We start from the raw sequence: 20426 nt of genomic DNA, 5'->3' as shown, positions 1-20426 counted from the left end.
GCAGCCTTTCTCTGCTTTAACTAACCTTGCATTTAACAGCCTGAGGAAGACATCCTGGCTACACTAACATCTTCTAATACAACAGATCTCTAATCAATATCTATCTAACTAAGAAATTACCTAACACACTGATAGAGGTTTTTCTGGGGACTGGGATGATGGTGGAGTGTTTGAAGCAGGAGGGAACATCACACAGCTCCAGTGAAGATAAGTGTGTAGATGGGGGCCAGCTGATTGGCGCACACTTTTAGGCAGGAGGGGTCATGCCATCTGGGCCTGGTGCCTTTGTGATCTTTTGTTTCTGAAAGAGGCCATGCACATCCTTTTTACAGATCATTAGGAGGTTGGGCCTGGAAGAAAGGGTGATAATTGTCGGGGGAGCGGCTGATTGTCAAACCTGTAGTAGAACAGATTCAGGTCATCTACCAGTTGATGGCTGCCCTCAGCACAGGGGGATGGTTTCTTGTGGCCACTGATGCTTTTCAGGCTGCTCCACGCAGACATCGGTTCGTTGACTGACACCTGGTCCCTCAAATTGGCATTGTGATCATTTTTATCAATAAGTCTGTCAGCATAGGATGAGCAAGAAATATTGAAGTAGTTTGCATCTTATATAAATCATCTCTGTTTCCCTACCTGCAGTCCTCAGCCACCGTGGTGGGCCACTACCTTGTGCGCTTTCACCTTCCTTCTGATGCTTCTCTTGCATTATTAATATGAGAGTGTGTTTTCTCTCTATTGCTGAAGCATCAGACCGAAGATTTTAAACTGGCCATCTCAAATTCAGCCAAATATCTATTTCCTTGTTCATTTTATTTATGCAGGGTAGGTTCACCAAGCATGTATGCTCATTTACAGCAATGCCCTGTTTTACAGTTAAACGTCACAGGAAGAGAAACAGACAAAACTAAAAAACAAAAAGCATGATATTTTAAGGAAATATATTCTGTCTTTAGCAGTGATGCACCCAAGAATTCAGACAGTAACTTGTCAGTGTTCTTTAGCAGTTTCACCAACTCACAGTTCACCTCTCTGCCCCCTGGTGGTCATTAGGGTGCACTACAGTGTCTAGGAGGAGTAAAGTGAGATCATTTACTTGCTTCTCTTCTGCAGTACTGCTGAACTATGAAAAGTAGTCTTCTTTTTTTTTCTTTTCATGAAGCCCTGTATTGTAGTAATCAAATCCATGCAGTTATTAACCTCTGCTTTTCCTGTGTGTTAGACACTCTGCCATCAGACCCGGTCCAGCAGCAGTATAACTTCTGGCTGAGCCTAGTTGATAAACTCGGGGTGAAGGCCTTTGTAGACCTGACATTGTCTCCCTCAGTCAGACAGGGGACACAGCATCTGCTCCGCATCACAGGCCTAGGTAAGCTCTGATTTCTCTTACTCCCATTGTGCCCACATTTACAGATTAAACTGAGTAAATTAATTCTTTTTCTGCACTTGGTGACTTTTGTGCACTCTGCTTTTCTGTCTGTAAGGTGGGATGAAGCCGAACACACTGATTTTGGGTTTCTATGACAGCAGCACTCCAGATGACTACTTTCTACAAGATAGTGCATTCTGTGATTCATCAATAGGACAAAATAGCCAGGATGAATATAATTTTGGAGTTGACTTGCCTTCGCTACATGCCCATTTCCCCCCTGTCCGACATGTTGAGAACCCACGCTGGCTATCGCCAGAGGAATATGTTGGGATAATTTCTGATGCCATTAAAATGACCAAGAACGTGTGCCTTGGTCGCTATTTCTTCCAGTTAGAGGGAGAGGGTAAAGACAGTAAGGTCAATGGATCAGAGCGGATGATTGATGTGTGGCCTCTCAACCTGCTCCAGCCAGGCAGCCGGGATTATGAGGACGTGTGCAGCCTCTTTCTGCTGCAGATGGCCTGTGTGCTCAACATGTCTAACAAATGGCGCCATGCGAGAATGAGAGTCTTCCTTAATGTGGAGACTAAGTCCAGTGACCAGAGCTGGGTGGTCAACGAAGAGACTTTTCGAGAATTGCTGAGGAAGCTGAGGATCAGGGCATCGATAAAGATCGTGCCATGGGACTCTGTTGTACAGCACCACACTAGGTCAGATGCCTCGCCCTCTGCAGAGGCAATGCAAGATCTGTCTGAGGAATTTTTGTCTGCGGTGAACTCTATGTTGATGGAACATAGCTCACAAGCTGCTGTTCGCTTCCTGTATTTACCTCGACCTCCTGCTCACCACAGCCACTCACAGCAGTACTTAGCTCAGCTAGAAGCAGTGACCAGTGGTTTAGGACCAACACTCCTGATTCATGGTGTAACCCCAGTAACATACACTGATCTCTGACCATGTGCAGTCAGTTTTGTCATTAAATATTGTAAACGCAGCAAGTCTTGTTTAAGTGTACTCTGGTTACATGTAAAACCAACCAAAACTGTAATGGAGATTGGATGCTAAAACGCTGTATGTAGCACCAGCTACAATACTTTGACCTAATGCAGCATTTTTTGTCCTTTTACAGAACCTTTAGAAAAGGACCACAGTCAAGTGCATTTTTTAAAATATGCCACTTATTTTCCCATTTTCATATGCTTTAATTGTCTTGATGATGGAGCCAAGAAGTGGAGGAATATTAAGTTATACTTTATGTTGGTATAACCTCTTGTTCATGATGTGCTCGATCCTGTGTTTCCTGTTCTAGGATCGATTCTCAGATTAAAAGATTGACATCTAAACTCAGTCACTTGAGGTAGCCTAAATGTAGATTTTATCATCACCAGGGGACACAGTAGGAAGATATTACCTGGATAGTCTACCTGGTTGATAGGATCCTTCCACCCGTCCTAGTCATACTCAGATTACTGCTCTGTAAATGCATGAGCCAGTGAGAATCAGAAAAACTTTATTAATCTCCGCAGAGAAATAGCTTTGTAACAGTTGCTCAAGATTGTGGAAGTTGTAGTCTATGATTATACAAGAAATACCATTTGAGTACAGTGAACTCATTGTCATGTTCAAGAAACCAGTTTGAGATAATTTTAGCTTTGTGACATAGTGTATTATCCTGCTGGAAGTAGCCACCAGGTTATGGGTACACTGTGGTCATAAAAGAATGGACATGGTCAGCAGCATACTCAGTTAGGCTGTGGCATTTAAATGATGCTCAGTTGGTACCAAGGGGCCCAAAGTGTGCCAAGAAAATATCCTTCACGCTACCACCAGCAGCCTGAACCATTGATACAAGGCAGGATGGATCCATGCTTTCATGTTGTTTACACCAAATATTTCCTTTTTTTTTTTTATTGACCAACTTTGGTGAGCCCTTGCAAATTGTAGCCTCATTTGCCTCTTCTTAGCGGACAGGAATTGCATTCGGTGTAGTCTTCTGCTGCTGTAGCTCTTCTGCTTCAAGGTTTGACATGTTGTGTGTTCGGTTGTAACATGCCATTATTTGAATTACTGTTGCCTTTCTATCCCAGTAAATTTTATGAGATACTCGGACCCACCTGTCTGGCATCAACAACCATGCCACGTTCGAAGTCACTCAAATCATCATTCTTCCCCATTCTGATGCTCGGTTTGAACTTAAGCAAGTCTTCCTGACCATGTCTACATGCCTTAATGCACTGGGTTGCTGCCATGTGATTAGCTGATTAGGTACATGTTAATGAACAGGTGTACCTAATAAAGTGGCTGCTGAGTATAGAAAGGTCTATATGTCATTTCAGGGATGAGATTTCATGTTAAATGTCGATGGAAAAAACATTCCTGTTCAGTATTGTCAATTATTAACAGTTCTTTTAAAACTCTTCTGAATATTTGTTGCTTGTTGCATTTCCACTGGTTGATGAACTGATTACGTTTCTGAGCTAAATTAAGTTCTGGTTTTTGTTTTTTTTTACTCACTTATGGAAACATGTTTGCTTTCGCTATTAAATGTGTATTTCCAGTTGTTACAACTGGAACCATTTTTTGCATTGCCTCTGAATGATAAATGGCATTTGTTGCTGTTGTATGTGCAATCGCCAGAGGAATATGTTGGGATAATTTCTGATGCCATTAAAATGACCAAGAACGTGTGCCTTGGTCGCTATTTCTTCCAGTTAGAGGGAGAGGGTAAAGACAGTAAGGTCAATGGATCAGAGCGGATGATTGATGTGTGGCCTCTCAACCTGCTCCAGCCAGGCAGCCGGGATTATGAGGACGTGTGCAGCCTCTTTCTGCTGCAGATGGCCTGTGTGCTCAACATGTCTAACAAATGGCGCCATGCGAGAATGAGAGTCTTCCTTAATGTGGAGACTAAGTCCAGTGACCAGAGCTGGGTGGTCAACGAAGAGACTTTTCGAGAATTGCTGAGGAAGCTGAGGATCAGGGCATCGATAAAGATCGTGCCATGGGACTCTGTTGTACAGCACCACACTAGGTCAGATGCCTCGCCCTCTGCAGAGGCAATGCAAGATCTGTCTGAGGAATTTTTGTCTGCGGTGAACTCTATGTTGATGGAACATAGCTCACAAGCTGCTGTTCGCTTCCTGTATTTACCTCGACCTCCTGCTCACCACAGCCACTCACAGCAGTACTTAGCTCAGCTAGAAGCAGTGACCAGTGGTTTAGGACCAACACTCCTGATTCATGGTGTAACCCCAGTAACATACACTGATCTCTGACCATGTGCAGTCAGTTTTGTCATTAAATATTGTAAACGCAGCAAGTCTTGTTTAAGTGTACTCTGGTTACATGTAAAACCAACCAAAACTGTAATGGAGATTGGATGCTAAAACGCTGTATGTAGCACCAGCTACAATACTTTGACCTAATGCAGCATTTTTTGTCCTTTTACAGAACCTTTAGAAAAGGACCACAGTCAAGTGCATTTTTTAAAATATGCCACTTATTTTCCCATTTTCATATGCTTTAATTGTCTTGATGATGGAGCCAAGAAGTGGAGGAATATTAAGTTATACTTTATGTTGGTATAACCTCTTGTTCATGATGTGCTCGATCCTGTGTTTCCTGTTCTAGGATCGATTCTCAGATTAAAAGATTGACATCTAAACTCAGTCACTTGAGGTAGCCTAAATGTAGATTTTATCATCACCAGGGGACACAGTAGGAAGATATTACCTGGATAGTCTACCTGGTTGATAGGATCCTTCCACCCGTCCTAGTCATACTCAGATTACTGCTCTGTAAATGCATGAGCCAGTGAGAATCAGAAAAACTTTATTAATCTCCGCAGAGAAATAGCTTTGTAACAGTTGCTCAAGATTGTGGAAGTTGTAGTCTATGATTATACAAGAAATACCATTTGAGTACAGTGAACTCATTGTCATGTTCAAGAAACCAGTTTGAGATAATTTTAGCTTTGTGACATAGTGTATTATCCTGCTGGAAGTAGCCACCAGGTTATGGGTACACTGTGGTCATAAAAGAATGGACATGGTCAGCAGCATACTCAGTTAGGCTGTGGCATTTAAATGATGCTCAGTTGGTACCAAGGGGCCCAAAGTGTGCCAAGAAAATATCCTTCACGCTACCACCAGCAGCCTGAACCATTGATACAAGGCAGGATGGATCCATGCTTTCATGTTGTTTACACCAAATATTTCCTTTTTTTTTTTTATTGACCAACTTTGGTGAGCCCTTGCAAATTGTAGCCTCATTTGCCTCTTCTTAGCGGACAGGAATTGCATTCGGTGTAGTCTTCTGCTGCTGTAGCTCTTCTGCTTCAAGGTTTGACATGTTGTGTGTTCGGTTGTAACATGCCATTATTTGAATTACTGTTGCCTTTCTATCCCAGTAAATTTTATGAGATACTCGGACCCACCTGTCTGGCATCAACAACCATGCCACGTTCGAAGTCACTCAAATCATCATTCTTCCCCATTCTGATGCTCGGTTTGAACTTAAGCAAGTCTTCCTGACCATGTCTACATGCCTTAATGCACTGGGTTGCTGCCATGTGATTAGCTGATTAGGTACATGTTAATGAACAGGTGTACCTAATAAAGTGGCTGCTGAGTATAGAAAGGTCTATATGTCATTTCAGGGATGAGATTTCATGTTAAATGTCGATGGAAAAAACATTCCTGTTCAGTATTGTCAATTATTAACAGTTCTTTTAAAACTCTTCTGAATATTTGTTGCTTGTTGCATTTCCACTGGTTGATGAACTGATTACGTTTCTGAGCTAAATTAAGTTCTGGTTTTTGTTTTTTTTTACTCACTTATGGAAACATGTTTGCTTTCGCTATTAAATGTGTATTTCCAGTTGTTACAACTGGAACCATTTTTTGCATTGCCTCTGAATGATAAATGGCATTTGTTGCTGTTGTATGTGCAAACTTAAAAAGCATATTGGATTTTTTTTTGTGCCTTTGCATCAAAAAAGGATTGTACGGTTGCCCAGTCCACTCTCATTCAAGATGATTCAGACCAAGTTAGGATCGAAACAAGTTGTCACAGTGGATTTTTAACAAAACATGGGAAGTTGGTGAAAAAGTGTCTTGCATGCCTTTGTGTTGCCCTTTTGCCATGTTCTAATTTGAGTTGTGGTAAATGGTCAGTGAGAAAGCCTTAAAACTTTTTCTCTGCGTTTCTCCTCTTCCCTACATACTCATCTTTCTTTTTGTCTTCATCTCTTTCTGGAAACTTTCTTAGCTTTCTAATGAAGAATGACGACATACGAATCCAGTCTGGCAGGATTATTGTCAGAGCCAGGTTCTGTAGGATGATGGCAAAGAGAAGGGGAGATGTTACGATTAGTGGTCGAAGAAAAACTAGGATCCTTTACTTAAGTTAGGATAGAAATACTACAGTACAGAAATACTATTGTAGAAGCAAATGTCCTGCATTCACATGTTACTCAAGTAAAAGCACAAAAGTATTGGCATCAAAATATATATGAAGTATCATTATGCAGAATGGCACATTTTACATGAATGTAGGCTATATCATATTATTGGATTATAATTATTGATACATAACTGTGACCATCACATTTAATGTTGCAGCTGGTAAAGGTGGAGCTTATTTTAGCTAATGTACCTTATATGTTTAGAATTTGAATGACTGCTGGTTAGCTTGTTAATTCTCCACCAAGTATCAATAAAGTCTCATACTGTATTCTTTTTCTTAACATGATTCTGAAAAGTAACAAGTTATTAAATAAATGTAGTGCAGTAAAAAGTTCAATATTTGCCTCTGAAATGTAGTGAAGTCACACTATGAAGGTGCAGAAAATGAAAATAAGTAAAGCACATGTAGCCTAAAATTGTACTTAAGTGCAGTATTTGAGTAAATGTACTCAGTTATGCTCCACCGCTGCTTAAAGTACTGCAGCAGCTGAATGTTTGTATGTGACCAGTGTCTCCCATGTCTGACCTGCAGTGACAGGCAGCCACTAGTGTAGTTGGAGTGCCCCACAGTGTTCAAAGCCTCACGTGCAAACCCTGAAGCACTCTTCATTAAACATTTGACGTTCATACTCCTTGTCATGTTGGTAGACACCAAGGCAGGTGCCACACACTGTGGAAACATTAACTGTGATTAGGTGTTATTTACTTCCCTTTACATTCTGACAAAAATACACATTACTTTTCAAAAAAATGATTTTCAATTTAAGGAAAAAACCTCAAAGAGAATGAAAATTATTTAGCCTGGTGTAGAAATATCCAAAGCACATTGTGGCTGATATACCTGCATATGCCACAAATGACAAAAGCAGAAGATATCCTTAGTCAGCGAGAACAGCAGAGATCAAAGGTTTATTTTATGTGCTACACGTTTGTTTAATCAATGAGATTTACAGTGGCAGCCAATCCCAGCTGGCACTGGTCAAGAGGCAGGGTCCACCCTGGACAAGTCACCACAAGGCCGACAAAGAGACAAACAACTACACACACTGCTATGGGCAATTTAGAGTCTCCAATCAACCTAAGCTACATGTGTTTGGACTGTGTGAAGAAGCCAGAGTACCCGGAGAGAACCCACACAGACACAAGGAGAACATGCAAACTTCACAAAGAAAGGCCCTGGGTCATCCTGGGCTCAAACCCAGAACCTTCTTGCTATGAGGTTGACAGAGCTAATCACTGTTCCACTGCGCTGTCCCAAACCAAACATATATGTACAAAAAGAAATAGATTTTGCTCATTAGGAACAGTATTTTCAGTCAATTACTTAAATAACGAACTCCAGTTTGAGTGAGTGTTGTGTACTTTACCTGAACTGTAATTCCCTTTGACTTGTACTCAGCATGCAGACACTGAGAGAGATAGATTATAAAAATCTGAAATACAGAAGAAAGTTAAAGTCACAAAACAAACAGAACAGGCAGCTAGTGTTACACATAAATATGTGAGTGTGATCTCATTAATCTGGTATCCTTAAAGATTGCATACAAATTACAGAATAACTGGATGGGAAAAGACCTTAGTGGCAGAATAAAGGCTCAACAAAGGCTGTGGACGAACGCCCACTTCAGAGGAGATATTGATGATCAGTCCCATCCCTCTGCAAACAAGATTCAAATCAAACATCTATAAATTCATCTTATTCTCTCATGATCTCATATCCACTGTGAACCTCTGACTGTGTGGGACAGTACCTTTCAACCATTCCTGGAAGAATGAGCCTGGTCATCTGAGGGAAAATATAAACCACCATCATCTTTTTGTTTAAACAGCAACAGTGGTCAGCAAAAAACAAAACCAGATGCATTTAAAAAGAAAAGGGTGAATGGACTATGTTAAGAACATGTATAAACATGCAGTCATACAGTTAATACTGACATATCTTACCTGGGTGACAGACATCATGTTGCAGTTGATAACCTGCGTGATTTTCTGATGAAAATAAGCAGACAAGGGAGAGTCAGTAAAAATAAATCAGCCAGTGTATTGTCTTCAGAAAATTACATATATAATATAAAATTTACCTCTTCTGCATCTGGTACTTCCAGGAAATAGGCAAAATGATCAGAATAGACCATTCCTACATTGTTAACTATGTGGGTTACAAAGACACAAACAAGACAATTTGTAATAAGCAATGTCTTCTGTCAGTTTTTGAATGATGAATTTACTGATATCCCTTTCAAGTATTTTGCCTGTCAGAGTTAGCACTTGCAATTGTATTGCTCATTTGTTTGGCAAGGTTCAGGATGACCTTATTTAACTTAAAGGCAGTTGGATTAGACAACATGTTAAAAAATCTGATCAAATAAGATGCAGATGGATCAACCTTTAAGGTAACAGTAATTCTGGTAATATGCTTAGCCACTTTCTTGTTCAGAGTTGGATGAAAATCTGGATGGACCATCCCACATCTGTATGAAAAATACAGATTTACAGCCAGCACATTGTTAGCTTAGCTTAACTTAGCACAAAGAGCCCAGAGTTATAAAGTCCACCTACGAGCTCATCTAAAGAGCACTAATTAACACATTATATCTTTTTTGTTTAATCCAGACAAAACCAAAGTGTAAAACTGACATGCTGTGATCAACATGGGGGTTACGTGCAAGAATATTTTTAGGTAGTGCTTTCCTGAAATCTCTGCTGGCTGGCAACCTCATCATAATGGCAAAACTCCAGCAAATCTCAATGCCCAGCCCAGAAATTGTCATGCACTAATCTTCATGAGTATGAGAGGAGCTGGTAGGCACATCGTGTTGCCATCAGACAAAGCCAGGCTAGCTTGTTTCCCCATGTTGTCAGTCACTGTGCCAAGCTAAGGTCACACATATTAACCTTAAAGGCAAGACAGTGGTGTCAATTTTCTCATCAGCAAGAAAACAAATAAGCATATTACTGGCACTCCTGTGAGGCTAACAACTTGTTTCTTTTGTCATGTTATTCATAGTGTTTGTCCTCTGCTCTACACCTGGTTATTCCATTACCCAGAATTCCAATCTCCAAGCCTTCAAGTTTCTTGGCTATAGCAGGATAAATGCTGTGGCCATGTGTGAAGTCAGCATTGATGATGTGAGTCTTTTTTCCATATTGATCCTCTGTAATAGACAAATTATGTTTTGTGTTACAGCAAGTGACAAACAATAGAACATCAGTATTATCACAGTATCACTTGACTCACCTATCTCTTTTGCAACCCTGTGAAGCTTATCATCAGATCTGCTTACCAAAACAATATTCAGGCCTCGTTGTGCCAACTAGAAGGAGACATGCAGTCAGATAAGCCTGGTCAGTCTCTTAACCGATTAAAGATTCTGCACTGGTGCAAAGTGAAACACTCAGTATTAAATAGCTTAACAAATGGCTGTCCTCAGCTATAAGCTTGGAATTTGGACTGAAAATGTTTAAGAATTGTATCAAGGAATTGGAAACCCACCTCACAGGCATAAGCTTTGCCAATGCCAGATGTGGCACCAGTGACAACTGCATGAAGAGAAAATACACAGAAGTGTTAGAGGAATCAGTTGGACTTTGATTTTACAATTATTAGGCCATGTGTATTTGTTTAACGTGGTTGTTCAGTCATGACAGAAGCTATTATACAGTATTGTTCAAAATAATAGCAGTACAATGTGACTAACCAGAATAATCCAGGTTTTTAGTATATTTTTTATTGCTACATGGCAAACAAGTTACCAGTAGGTGCAGTAGATTCTCAGAAAGCAAACAAGACCCAGCATTCATGATATGCACGCTCTTAAGGCTGTGAAATTGGGCAATTAGTTGAAAGGGGTGTGTTCAAAAAAATAGCAGTGTGGCATTCAATCAGTGAGGTCATCAATTTTGTGAAATAACAGGTGTGAATCAGGTGGCCCCTATTTAAGGATGAAGCCAGCACTTGTTGAACATGCATTTGAAAGCCTGAGGAAAATGGGTCGTTCAAGACATTGTTCAGAAGAACAGCGTACTTTGATTAAAAAGTTGATTGGAGAGGGGAAAACCTATAAAGAGGTGCAAAAAATTATAGGCTGTTCAGCTAAAATGATCTCCAATGCCTTAAAATGGAGAGCAAAACCAGAGAGACGTGGAAGAAAACGGAAGACAACCATCAAAATGGATCGAAGAATAACCAGAATGGCAAAGGCCCAGCCAATGATCAGCTCCAGGATGATCAAAGACAGTCTGGAGTTACCTGTAAGTACTGTGACAGTTAGAAGACGTCTGTGTGAAGCTAATCTATTTTCAAGAATCCCCCGCAAAGTCCCTCTGTTAAAAAAAAGGCACGTGCAGAAGAGGTTACAATTTGCCAAAGAACACATCAACTGGCCTAAAGAGAAATGGAGGAACATTTTGTGGACTGATGAGAGTAAAATTGTTCTTTTTGGGTCCAAGGGCCACAGACAGTTTGTGAGACGCCCCCCAAACTCTGAATTCAAGCCACAGTACACAGTGAAGACAGTGAAGCATGGTGGTGCAAGCATCATGATATGGGCATGTTTCTCCTACTATGGTGTTGGGCCTATTTATCGCATACCAGGGATCATGGATCAGTTTGCATATGTCAAAATACTTGAAGAGGTCATGTTGCCTTATGCTGAAGAGGACATGCCCTTGAAATGGTTGTTTCAACAAGACAATGACCCCAAACACACTAGTAAACGAGCAAAGTCTTGGTTCCAAACCAACAAAATTAATGTTATGGAGTGGCCAGCCCAATCCCCGGACCTTAATCCAATCGAGAACTTGTGGGGTGATATCAAAAATGCTGTTTCTGAAGCAAAACCAAGAAATGTAAATGAATTGTGGAATGTTGTTAAAGAATCATGGAGTGGAATAACAGCTGAAAGGTGCCACAAGTTGGTTGACTCCATGCCACACAGATGTGAAGCAGTTATAAAAAACTGTGGTCATACAACTAAATATTAGTTTAGTGATTCACAGGATTGCTAAATCCTAGAAACAAAAACGTTTGTACAAAATAGTTTTGTGTTTGTACAGTCAACGGCAGACACTGCTATTTTTTTGAACACACCCCTTTCAACTAATTGCCCAATTGCACAGCCTTAAGAGTGTGCATATCATGAATGCTGGGTCTTGTTTGCTTTCTGAGAATCTACTGCACCTACTGGTAACTTGTTTGCCATGTAGCAATAAAAAATATACTAAAAACCTGGATTATTCTGGTTAGTCACATTGTACTGCTATTATTTTGAACAATACTGTACTTTATTGATTTGACTATTTGGCCTACTAAGGCTAAGTTCAGTTATAGTTTCTCAGTTTCTCACTTTGTAATGCAGAAAAAAACACTACCTGCTACTGTTAGACTGTGTATTAAAACCTGCTCCTTAAGAAACATGAGTATCCTCTTCAGTATCTTCATAAAATTCACCTTTGAGAACATTTCAAATGTTTTTTTTTTTTTTTAATCAGGAAATCTGTCATGTAAGTGACAAAAACTGCCTCATCTCAGCAAAAGAAGATGGAAAAATGGCTTTGAAGTAAAACTGAAGTGGACACATGTCTGCAGATGTTTTAAATATTTGCAGGAAATAGGATGGAAATGTTCTATCAAGAAGGAATATCAAACAGGCTACACAGAAATGTAAAGCTTGGTGTGTGCTGCTGCTGTTAGATAATGCTGAAAAAAAGGAAATATTGTGACATTTCAGCTTCCTGCACCCGTGTTCACTAACTTGTCCTCATCTTTCACTATAACCACAGATCTTAATAAGATCTACATTAGTCATCTGTGGTAGAACTGATTTAATAAAACACTAGCAACATTTCAATTAGTACATGCTTGTAATCTGACACTGTTAATTGTGTTTTACGGCAAAGAAACCTGTAAAACCCAATAAATTGCATTTTCTTTGACTTTACCTGCCCACTGCCCATATCTCCTAAAATCCACTTGCCAGAGCTCTGAGAACACATATAGTCGAAGTGCACAGAAACATGGCCAGCATAGTTTCAGCAGCCAGAAAACAAGAGTAAATCCCCCAGTGATGGCCAGTACATCGTAGAATGACATTTTGTAGCCCAGCTCCTGAACAAACAGGATTTCCTTATGGCACAATGCACAAATGATTAAAAGGAGGCTCATTCAAATTTTATATCAGAGAAAATGAGTTTTATATACTGTGCTCCTCCCACACTACTCCACCTCTCATTTTTGCTATCATAAAGAGTGAGTGTGGGAGCTCCCCTGCATTCCATTATACACCGAAACCCTGGCAGCTCCCTGGAGACTGAACTAAGGGAACTGGTCCAATTTTTAAAACCTTGATTCAGAGATATAGCATAAGAAAACACCACACAAATAGAGAGACATTTTCTAGTTAAAATGTATTGTGCACAGATGAATTTTGAGAATTCTTTCTAGGCTGAAGTTGTTGTTGCTTTAAACATTTGTCAGTTTCTCTAAAAACACAAAGCTGCCTTTTTGTTATTTAAGAAACAGTCAGATCCGTGTTTCCTCCTGGTTGTTTGAACTCATCCAGTATTCACTCATACATAGTGAATAAACAAAACTGTGCAAAATTAAAGCAGCATGAGAGATACTTTAACTTTCAGGGTGGGTCAATCAACAAGAACACTAGCTCCTACAGTTCCCATATTGCATCTTATTGTCATGTTTCAAACTCCACTTTCCCAATCTGCAACCCAGACTTTCTGCTATAAATCTGTACTCATCAAAGCTGAGATGTCATCACCCTGATAACATCACTATGACATCATTAGCTTAGCATGTCCATACTTTGCTAGTGCCGCAGAAGACTAAACAGATGTTTTCACGGGCTAAGTTGTAACCTGATGAATAACTTGATGTGTAAAATTGGTGAAATGACCATTTAACACATTATGGGATGTGGCATGGGGGAACAGCAGCACATTCAGTAAAATAACGTGTCCTCGTTACACGTGTTGCATCTAATCACAAAAGTCCAAAACAAAACTATGACTCCTCTTCAAGGAGCTGCACAAGAGATAAAAACAGTCATGTAGTTGTGAACATGACACAGTATTGCTGACAGCTGATAAGTCTTTACTGCACTTACAATGTGTCAAGTTGAGTGTCAGCAGAAACAGTTCTAGCCATTCATGTAAAATCAACATCTGTACATGGATAAACTGAAAATGCTCCAGATTAAATGTCTGAGTGATAATATTTGTGATAGTCTAGAAATTACACTTGTACATAGTGCAGTGATCCACGTCAAGAGAAAAAAGTTGCTTATCATGTAGAAGATATATCTTTTATATTTCTCTGCAACCACATATTTTATCTTTCCTATGTGAGGCTGCTTTCTTGTGGATTTCTTTCAATCTTGGTGCCCTGCCTCAGAACAGAATTCTTTACAAAATATGCCTGTATTTGATGGCACAATATTTTAAACATAGAACAGGAGTGGCAGACTGAGTGCTCACATGCATGTGATCAACTGCACTGGGATCTCAAACCCTCAGGCGGCCTGAAGGCTCCAGATTCCCCCATGTCACAAATAAATATCTTTATTTTTATTTCATTATTTGCACACTGTGTTGTAAAAACTGTATGAACCTAACTGTTCCCTGTTCAACTGTCTTTTCTAGTGCAAGTATGACAGAAGGAAACACACACACACAAAATGATGTGAGTGTTAGTTAGGTACAGAGGGTAGAGGTTAGATATCTAGATGTGCACTATCAATACATATAATGTTTCCTTCTTTCACAGCCTGCTGCACCTGCGAGTGTAGAATAAATGAATAATTGGACATAAGAGGCAGGGAAAACTGCTTTACAAACATGTGTCTCAGTTGTTAATGTCAAAGAAATGGGGGCGACTTAACAGATTTGTCTGAAATCAGTTGGCTGTTTATTTATGTTTTGTTAGATCTTTACTGTATGACTATGTTTTATTGGCTAATTCACTTGGGGAGGCCACTGTTGTCCACCAGAGGGTAGTAGGTGCAGCACTCTTACATGCCACAGCTGGACCTTACATCCATGCGTGACAGTCCTCTTTATTTACTTCTTTGTAGTGTTTGTGATATTGAAAGCTTGTGCTGATCAACTGACCCCTATCTTCACACAGATCTTCAACAAACCACTGGAGCTGTGTGAAGTCCCCTACCGCTTTTAAACAACCAGACACAGCGACAGATTCCTCCCCCATGTCATCACACCGATTAACACTCAACTCATGACTGTATAATACAATGACACTTGTAAATATACCTTAGTATACATCTATCTGAAAAACTCCATCTGAACTGTGTGTATACATGTTATACTTCTAAGAATAAAAAAGATTACAGTGGGAAAAATTATCCTCACCATTTCCTGCATGTATTTTTAATAGCAGTGTGCAGTCACAGCTCTCAGGCAGCAACGTCAGTTCTCGGGCAAGTGTCTAGAACAGAGACAAGTTTCCTATTAACCAACAAACATTTTAAAAAACATTCTTCAATGCTTTTCAGGGAAGATTCCCTGCTTTCCCATTCAGCTTTGATCCGGTGATCCAGGAAAGACTGAGTGATATCACCGTGGGACGCGGCCAAATTAATTCAGCTGATAATTCAGGTGGGGTCATCCAGGCTAACATCTAAGCTTCTCTAGCACTCCCCTGGAAGGGTTTTTTCAGCATGTGATTAATCAACTTTGACAAATAGCTTCACCAGAGAAAGGAACGGATTCTGAGAGAAGTGTACTTGTAAATTATTAAATCACACAACACTAGCCGAACACATGCTGTTTGCTGAAGACACATGGAATATGAAAATGTAGATACAGTACATTTATTACATTTGGTTAAGAAAATTCTTAGTGAACCAAGTCCAAAAAACAAGATGTTGCCCTTTATATCAAACCAGTCCTGTTCTCAACAAATTCTGACTGAACTTTAGTATTTTGTCAGCATTGTACAGTAGCTGAATAAACCTTTGTGAAGTTAGGCCTACATTGCACTACCTGCAGTAATTTTTACAGTGCCTTGCGAAAGTATTCGGCCCCCTTGAACTTTGCGACCTTTTGCCACATTTCAGGCTTCAAACATAAAGATATAAAACTGTAATTTTTTGTGAAGAATCAACAACAAGTGGGACACAATCATGAAGTGGAACGAAATTTATTGGATATTTCAAACTTTTTTAACAAATAAAAAACTGAATAATTGGGCGTGCAAAATTATTCAGCCCCTTTACTTTCAGTGCAGCAAACTCTCTCCAGAAGTTCAGTGAGGATCTCTGAATGATCCAATGTTGACCTAAATGACTAATGATGATAAATAGAATCCACCTGTGTGTAATCAAGTCTCCGTATAAATGCACCTGCACTGTGATAGTCTCAGAGGTCTGTTTAAAGCGCAGAGAGCATCATGAAGAACAAGGAACACACCAGGCAGGTCCGAGATACTGTTGTGGAGAAGTTTAAAGCCGGATTTGGATACAAAAAGATTTCCCAAGCTTTAAACATCCCAAGGAGCACTGTGCAAGCGATAATATTGAAATGGAAGGAGTATCAGACCACTGCAAATCTACCAAGACCTGGCCGTCCCTCTAAACTTTCAGCTCATACAAGGAGAAGACTGATCAGAGATGCAGCCAAGAGGCCCATGATCACTCTGGATGAACTGCAGAGATCTACAGCTGAGGTGGGAGACTCTGTCCATAGGACAACAATCAGTCGTATACTGCACAAATCTGGCCTTTATGGAAGAGTGGCAAGAAGAAAGCCATTTCTTAAAGATATCCATAAAAAGTGTCGTTTAAAGTTTGCCACAAGCCACCTGGGAGACACACCAAACATGTGGAAGAAGGTGCTCTGGTCAGATGAAACCAAAATCGAACTTTTTGGCAACAATGCAAAATGTTATGTTTGGCGTAAAAGCAACACAGCTCATCACCCTGAACACACCATCCCCACTGTCAAACATGGTGGTGGCAGCATCCTGGTTTGGGCCTGCTTTTCTTCAGCAGGGACAGGGAAGATGGTTAAAATTGATGGGAAGATGGATGGAGCCAAATACAGGACCATTCTGGAAGGAAACCTGATGGTGTCTGCAAAAGACCTGAGACTGGGACGGAGATTTGTCTTCCAACAAGACAATGATCCAAAACATAAAGCAAAATCTACATTGGAATGGTTCACAAATAAACATATCCAGGTGTTAGAATGGCCAAGTCAAAGTCCAGACCTGAATCCAATCGAGAATCTGTGGGAAGAACTGAAAACTGCTGTTCACAAACGCTCTCTATCCAACCTCACTGAGCTCGAGCTGTTTTGCAAGGCGGAATGGGCAAAAATTTCAGTCTCTTGATGTGCAAAACTGATAGAGACATACCCCAAGTGACTTACAGCTGTAATCGCAGCAAAAGGTGGCGCTACAAAGTATTAACTTAAGGGGGCTGAATAATTTTGCACGGCCAATTTTTCAGTTTTTTATTTGTTAAAAACGTTTGAAATATCCAATAAATTTCGTTCTACTTCATGATTGTGTCCCACTTGTTGTTGATTCTTCACAAAAAATTACAGTTTTATATCTTTATGTTTGAAGCCTGAAATGTGGCAAAAGGTCGCAAAGTTCAAGGGGGCCGAATACTTTCGCAAGGCACTGTAAATAAATGCATTTTACCTACAGTATAATGCTGTGTTGGTTCAAGCCACAGATAATTAACATTTAGGGACAACGATAATGAGCACGTAACAGGTCAGAAGTGCTGATATCCTCCTGTTAATATTGTGCTTTTTTGTTGCAGCTGCTGCAGACCAAGCTGGTTATTTGCTAAACAGGGCTGGCTGTATACTGTATGTGACCTTGCTTTGAAATGATCTCTGTCAGTGCTGTAAGCCATGTCACTAAGAGGCTTGCAGGCAGCAGATCAGTTTAGTAAAGCCTAGCCTGACTAATCTGATTACTTCAACAACGCTGCTATCAATGTGCAAGATGGGACGAACAAGAACACACCTCCTCACACCTCTACATGTAGGAGACCATATCCACATTCATAAAACCCACCATGAGCATCTTTGTATTAGGGACACATTTTAAAAATGTGGATTTTCCCATCACCCCCCAAAACCAAATTCCAGCTGTAGTGCTGCGGTGCACTATACAAGCTGCTGAGTCAAAAGAGCAACAGCAGACCTTCAGTAGCTTCAGTAGCTCAGGCCTTGGCTATAGCTCAAATACCACTTATGCCTTTATTAGCATGTTGACCTTTGCACTGTGATTATTATCTTGTCCAAAACTTGGATATCTTGGAACAATATATAATCTAACAAAAAATAATATTTAATATCAACATTTTTATAAGGTGTTAAGTTCAGGAAGATGCTGTAAGTGGCTAAATACTGGATAAAAGACCCATTTCACTGTTGTGTGACAGGAGAGTAGCCTATTAGCTAAACAAACACTTAGCATTTTTAGCTACAGTAGGAAGATTAAGTAAACAGCAAAAAGCATGAGGGTTCAGAAGGATTTGAAATGCAGCAGCAGGTTTATAAGAGGCTACAAGCACAAACACCTTAATCACTGCTCCAGCTTCAAGCCCCAGGTGTTTTATGTAATTTTATCATTTTTGCTTCAGGCACATTTAGCTTAGATAATTAGAGTAGGGAGTTTCTCAATACAGTAATTATGCAGGTTAATGTAAGCACAGTGATCACTGATACAAACAACACTAATAAGGATTATGATTTGAAATTGTGTTTTGATGAATGAAGTGGGTGATTGTACATGTTTTGCTGTTCATTTCTCCTCCATCAATAAGACAGGAAACATGTGATCTGAAGAACAACAGTCCTGGTGTGTACCTTTAATATAGCTGCCATTGCCATCTCACTTATTCCCAGTTCTGACTATCAAGCATCTGCATTCATCTATGAAATCACTTTACAGTGTTCAAGGTTTTAAAACAGTGGTGAACATAAAATTTTCTCTGCACCTCAGCTTACACGCTGTTTTAAAGCTACAGAGTGAAAAGGTTTCTGCTTATTCCTCTTCTCCAACACCCCTCCTCCCACTCATCCATCTCACACAAACACACACTCTTCCCTCGCTAGTGTGGATTAAAAGCTCAATAGGGCTGAGAAGTCAAAGCTCACCTGTCTCTTGCTCTCTTTGATTTGTTACCTGGTACCTGTACCCAACTCTTTGCAGATCTATTTTTTACCAGTCCAAGCTTTGCGAGTCTTCTCATGCATGGTCCCGTTGCTCTGTGGTTTGGGGTGGGTCCCAGTCCAAAACAGGGGCAGCAGGAAATAAAGCAATGCTAACCTCCTGGAAATGTTGAGATTTTGAATTTTCAGCAGTGACTCAAAGGAACTTGAATGCAAGAGAAGATAATTTAAATTTTTTTATTTTATTTTCATACTTTCATTTGGATTACCCATGATATTTTTTTTACAATAAAAGACCAACAATAGCTGTTCTTGCTGTATACTTCTGTATACTTAATCCACCTGGGGTTTGGATGGTGCTATTCAATGACAGGCAGCACAAACATGGCTCCTGTTTCAGGTGAGAATTATTAAGTGATTAAACCTGTTTTACCAAATCTTCTTATCTCTTAGCATTTATACAGGTGTTTCTGTGTTAAGGTGAACAACTAATTTATCATTTTATCTTTGTTCAGACCTGTTTGCAGCAGAGGTCCTCTAAGAAAAGTGTGCTTTAAAATAATTGCTTTATATACAGTAAAGGTGTCCTGTCTGTTTTTGAAAATATTTTAAATAATATTTTAACAAGTTAGTCTAACCAGTATATAGGAAGTAGTTAAAAATGTAAGAAATTAAATTCATTACTCGGTTTTCAGTTTTGCTGCCTTTTATTTCTGTTTATAAATTCTTTTAAGGTATGAAGAGTTAGAGGGCCCAATTTGTTTTCTAAACAAACCTGAAACACTGGTGCAAGCTTCATCAAACTATCTCTTGCATTAAACAAAAATATTCAGATCCATTTTATTAATCTTGAGATATTTCTGTCAGATGAGCCAAATTGAGATTCTGGTTACAAGAATCTGAGGAGTGACTGGAGCAGGACACAAGAAATCATCCAGACATGGATCGCTGAGAAAAGCTTAAGAGAATGATTCAGAAAGGAGAAGAGTTTTCAAGGTCAGGTTTAGTCCCATGCTACTTGGTACTTGATTATAAACTCCATGGCCCTGACAGAGCTAATCAGCTTGTTACACACATGCCATTAATTCTCCAAGGAATAGTACTGGCACTCTGAGACAGATGGATGCTGGTAAGATTTACTATCACAGTCTGTCAGGATCAGGATCACGTCTGTATCCTCTATGAGGCAAATACACATCACACTCTAATGTCATACTGCATATTTTCTAATTGATTACTCTACTTTTCTTGTTTTCTGGATACACTGATGACACAGGGTCGTATTGACACCTGTCCAGCTTTGGACTAGAGGCCTGCTGAGTGCCAAGGGAGACAGCCCGATCCACAAAAACAATCCATCACACTAATCACCATACACTTGCCACTCTTCTTCTGTGTCCAAAGCATCAGAATAGCAGTGTGAGGAA

General features: G+C 39.9%; 2 protein-coding genes across 3 annotated transcripts in view; one reads left to right on the top strand and one right to left on the bottom strand.

The window, feature by feature from the left end:
- Positions 1-6332, top strand: part of slc12a9 (solute carrier family 12 member 9) — a 13445-nt gene extending 7113 nt beyond the window's left edge. Inside the window, exons 13-15 of one of the 2 annotated variants that reach the window (XM_020598840.1) lie at positions 1223-1369; positions 1485-1690; positions 4012-6332. In XM_020598840.1, coding sequence (XP_020454496.1) covers positions 1223-1369; positions 1485-1690; positions 4012-4647 — 989 coding nt within the window. In that variant the 3' untranslated portion in view covers positions 4648-6332. The other variant, XM_020598838.1, reaches the window with a different exon arrangement.
- On the bottom strand, positions 5579-12928 carry hsd20b2 (hydroxysteroid (20-beta) dehydrogenase 2). Its single transcript, XM_020598841.1, has 11 exons — positions 12778-12928; positions 10331-10377; positions 10076-10151; positions 9882-9992; positions 8919-8986; positions 8782-8826; positions 8589-8623; positions 8413-8494; positions 8205-8270; positions 7364-7507; positions 5579-6703 (listed from the first exon to the last, which is right to left on the bottom strand). Exons 1-11 carry the CDS (start codon positions 12926-12928, stop codon positions 6557-6559), a joined length of 972 nt encoding a protein of 323 aa, XP_020454497.1. The 3' UTR covers positions 5579-6556.
- Positions 12929-20426: the final 7498 nt, after the last annotated feature.

This window comes from Monopterus albus, unplaced genomic scaffold (assembly GCF_001952655.1).
Source record: "Monopterus albus unplaced genomic scaffold, M_albus_1.0 scaffold39.1, whole genome shotgun sequence".
NCBI lineage: Eukaryota > Metazoa > Chordata > Actinopteri > Synbranchiformes > Synbranchidae > Monopterus > Monopterus albus.
Note: the sequence above shows the minus strand (reverse complement) of the source record. Positions and strands in the feature narration are given on the sequence as shown.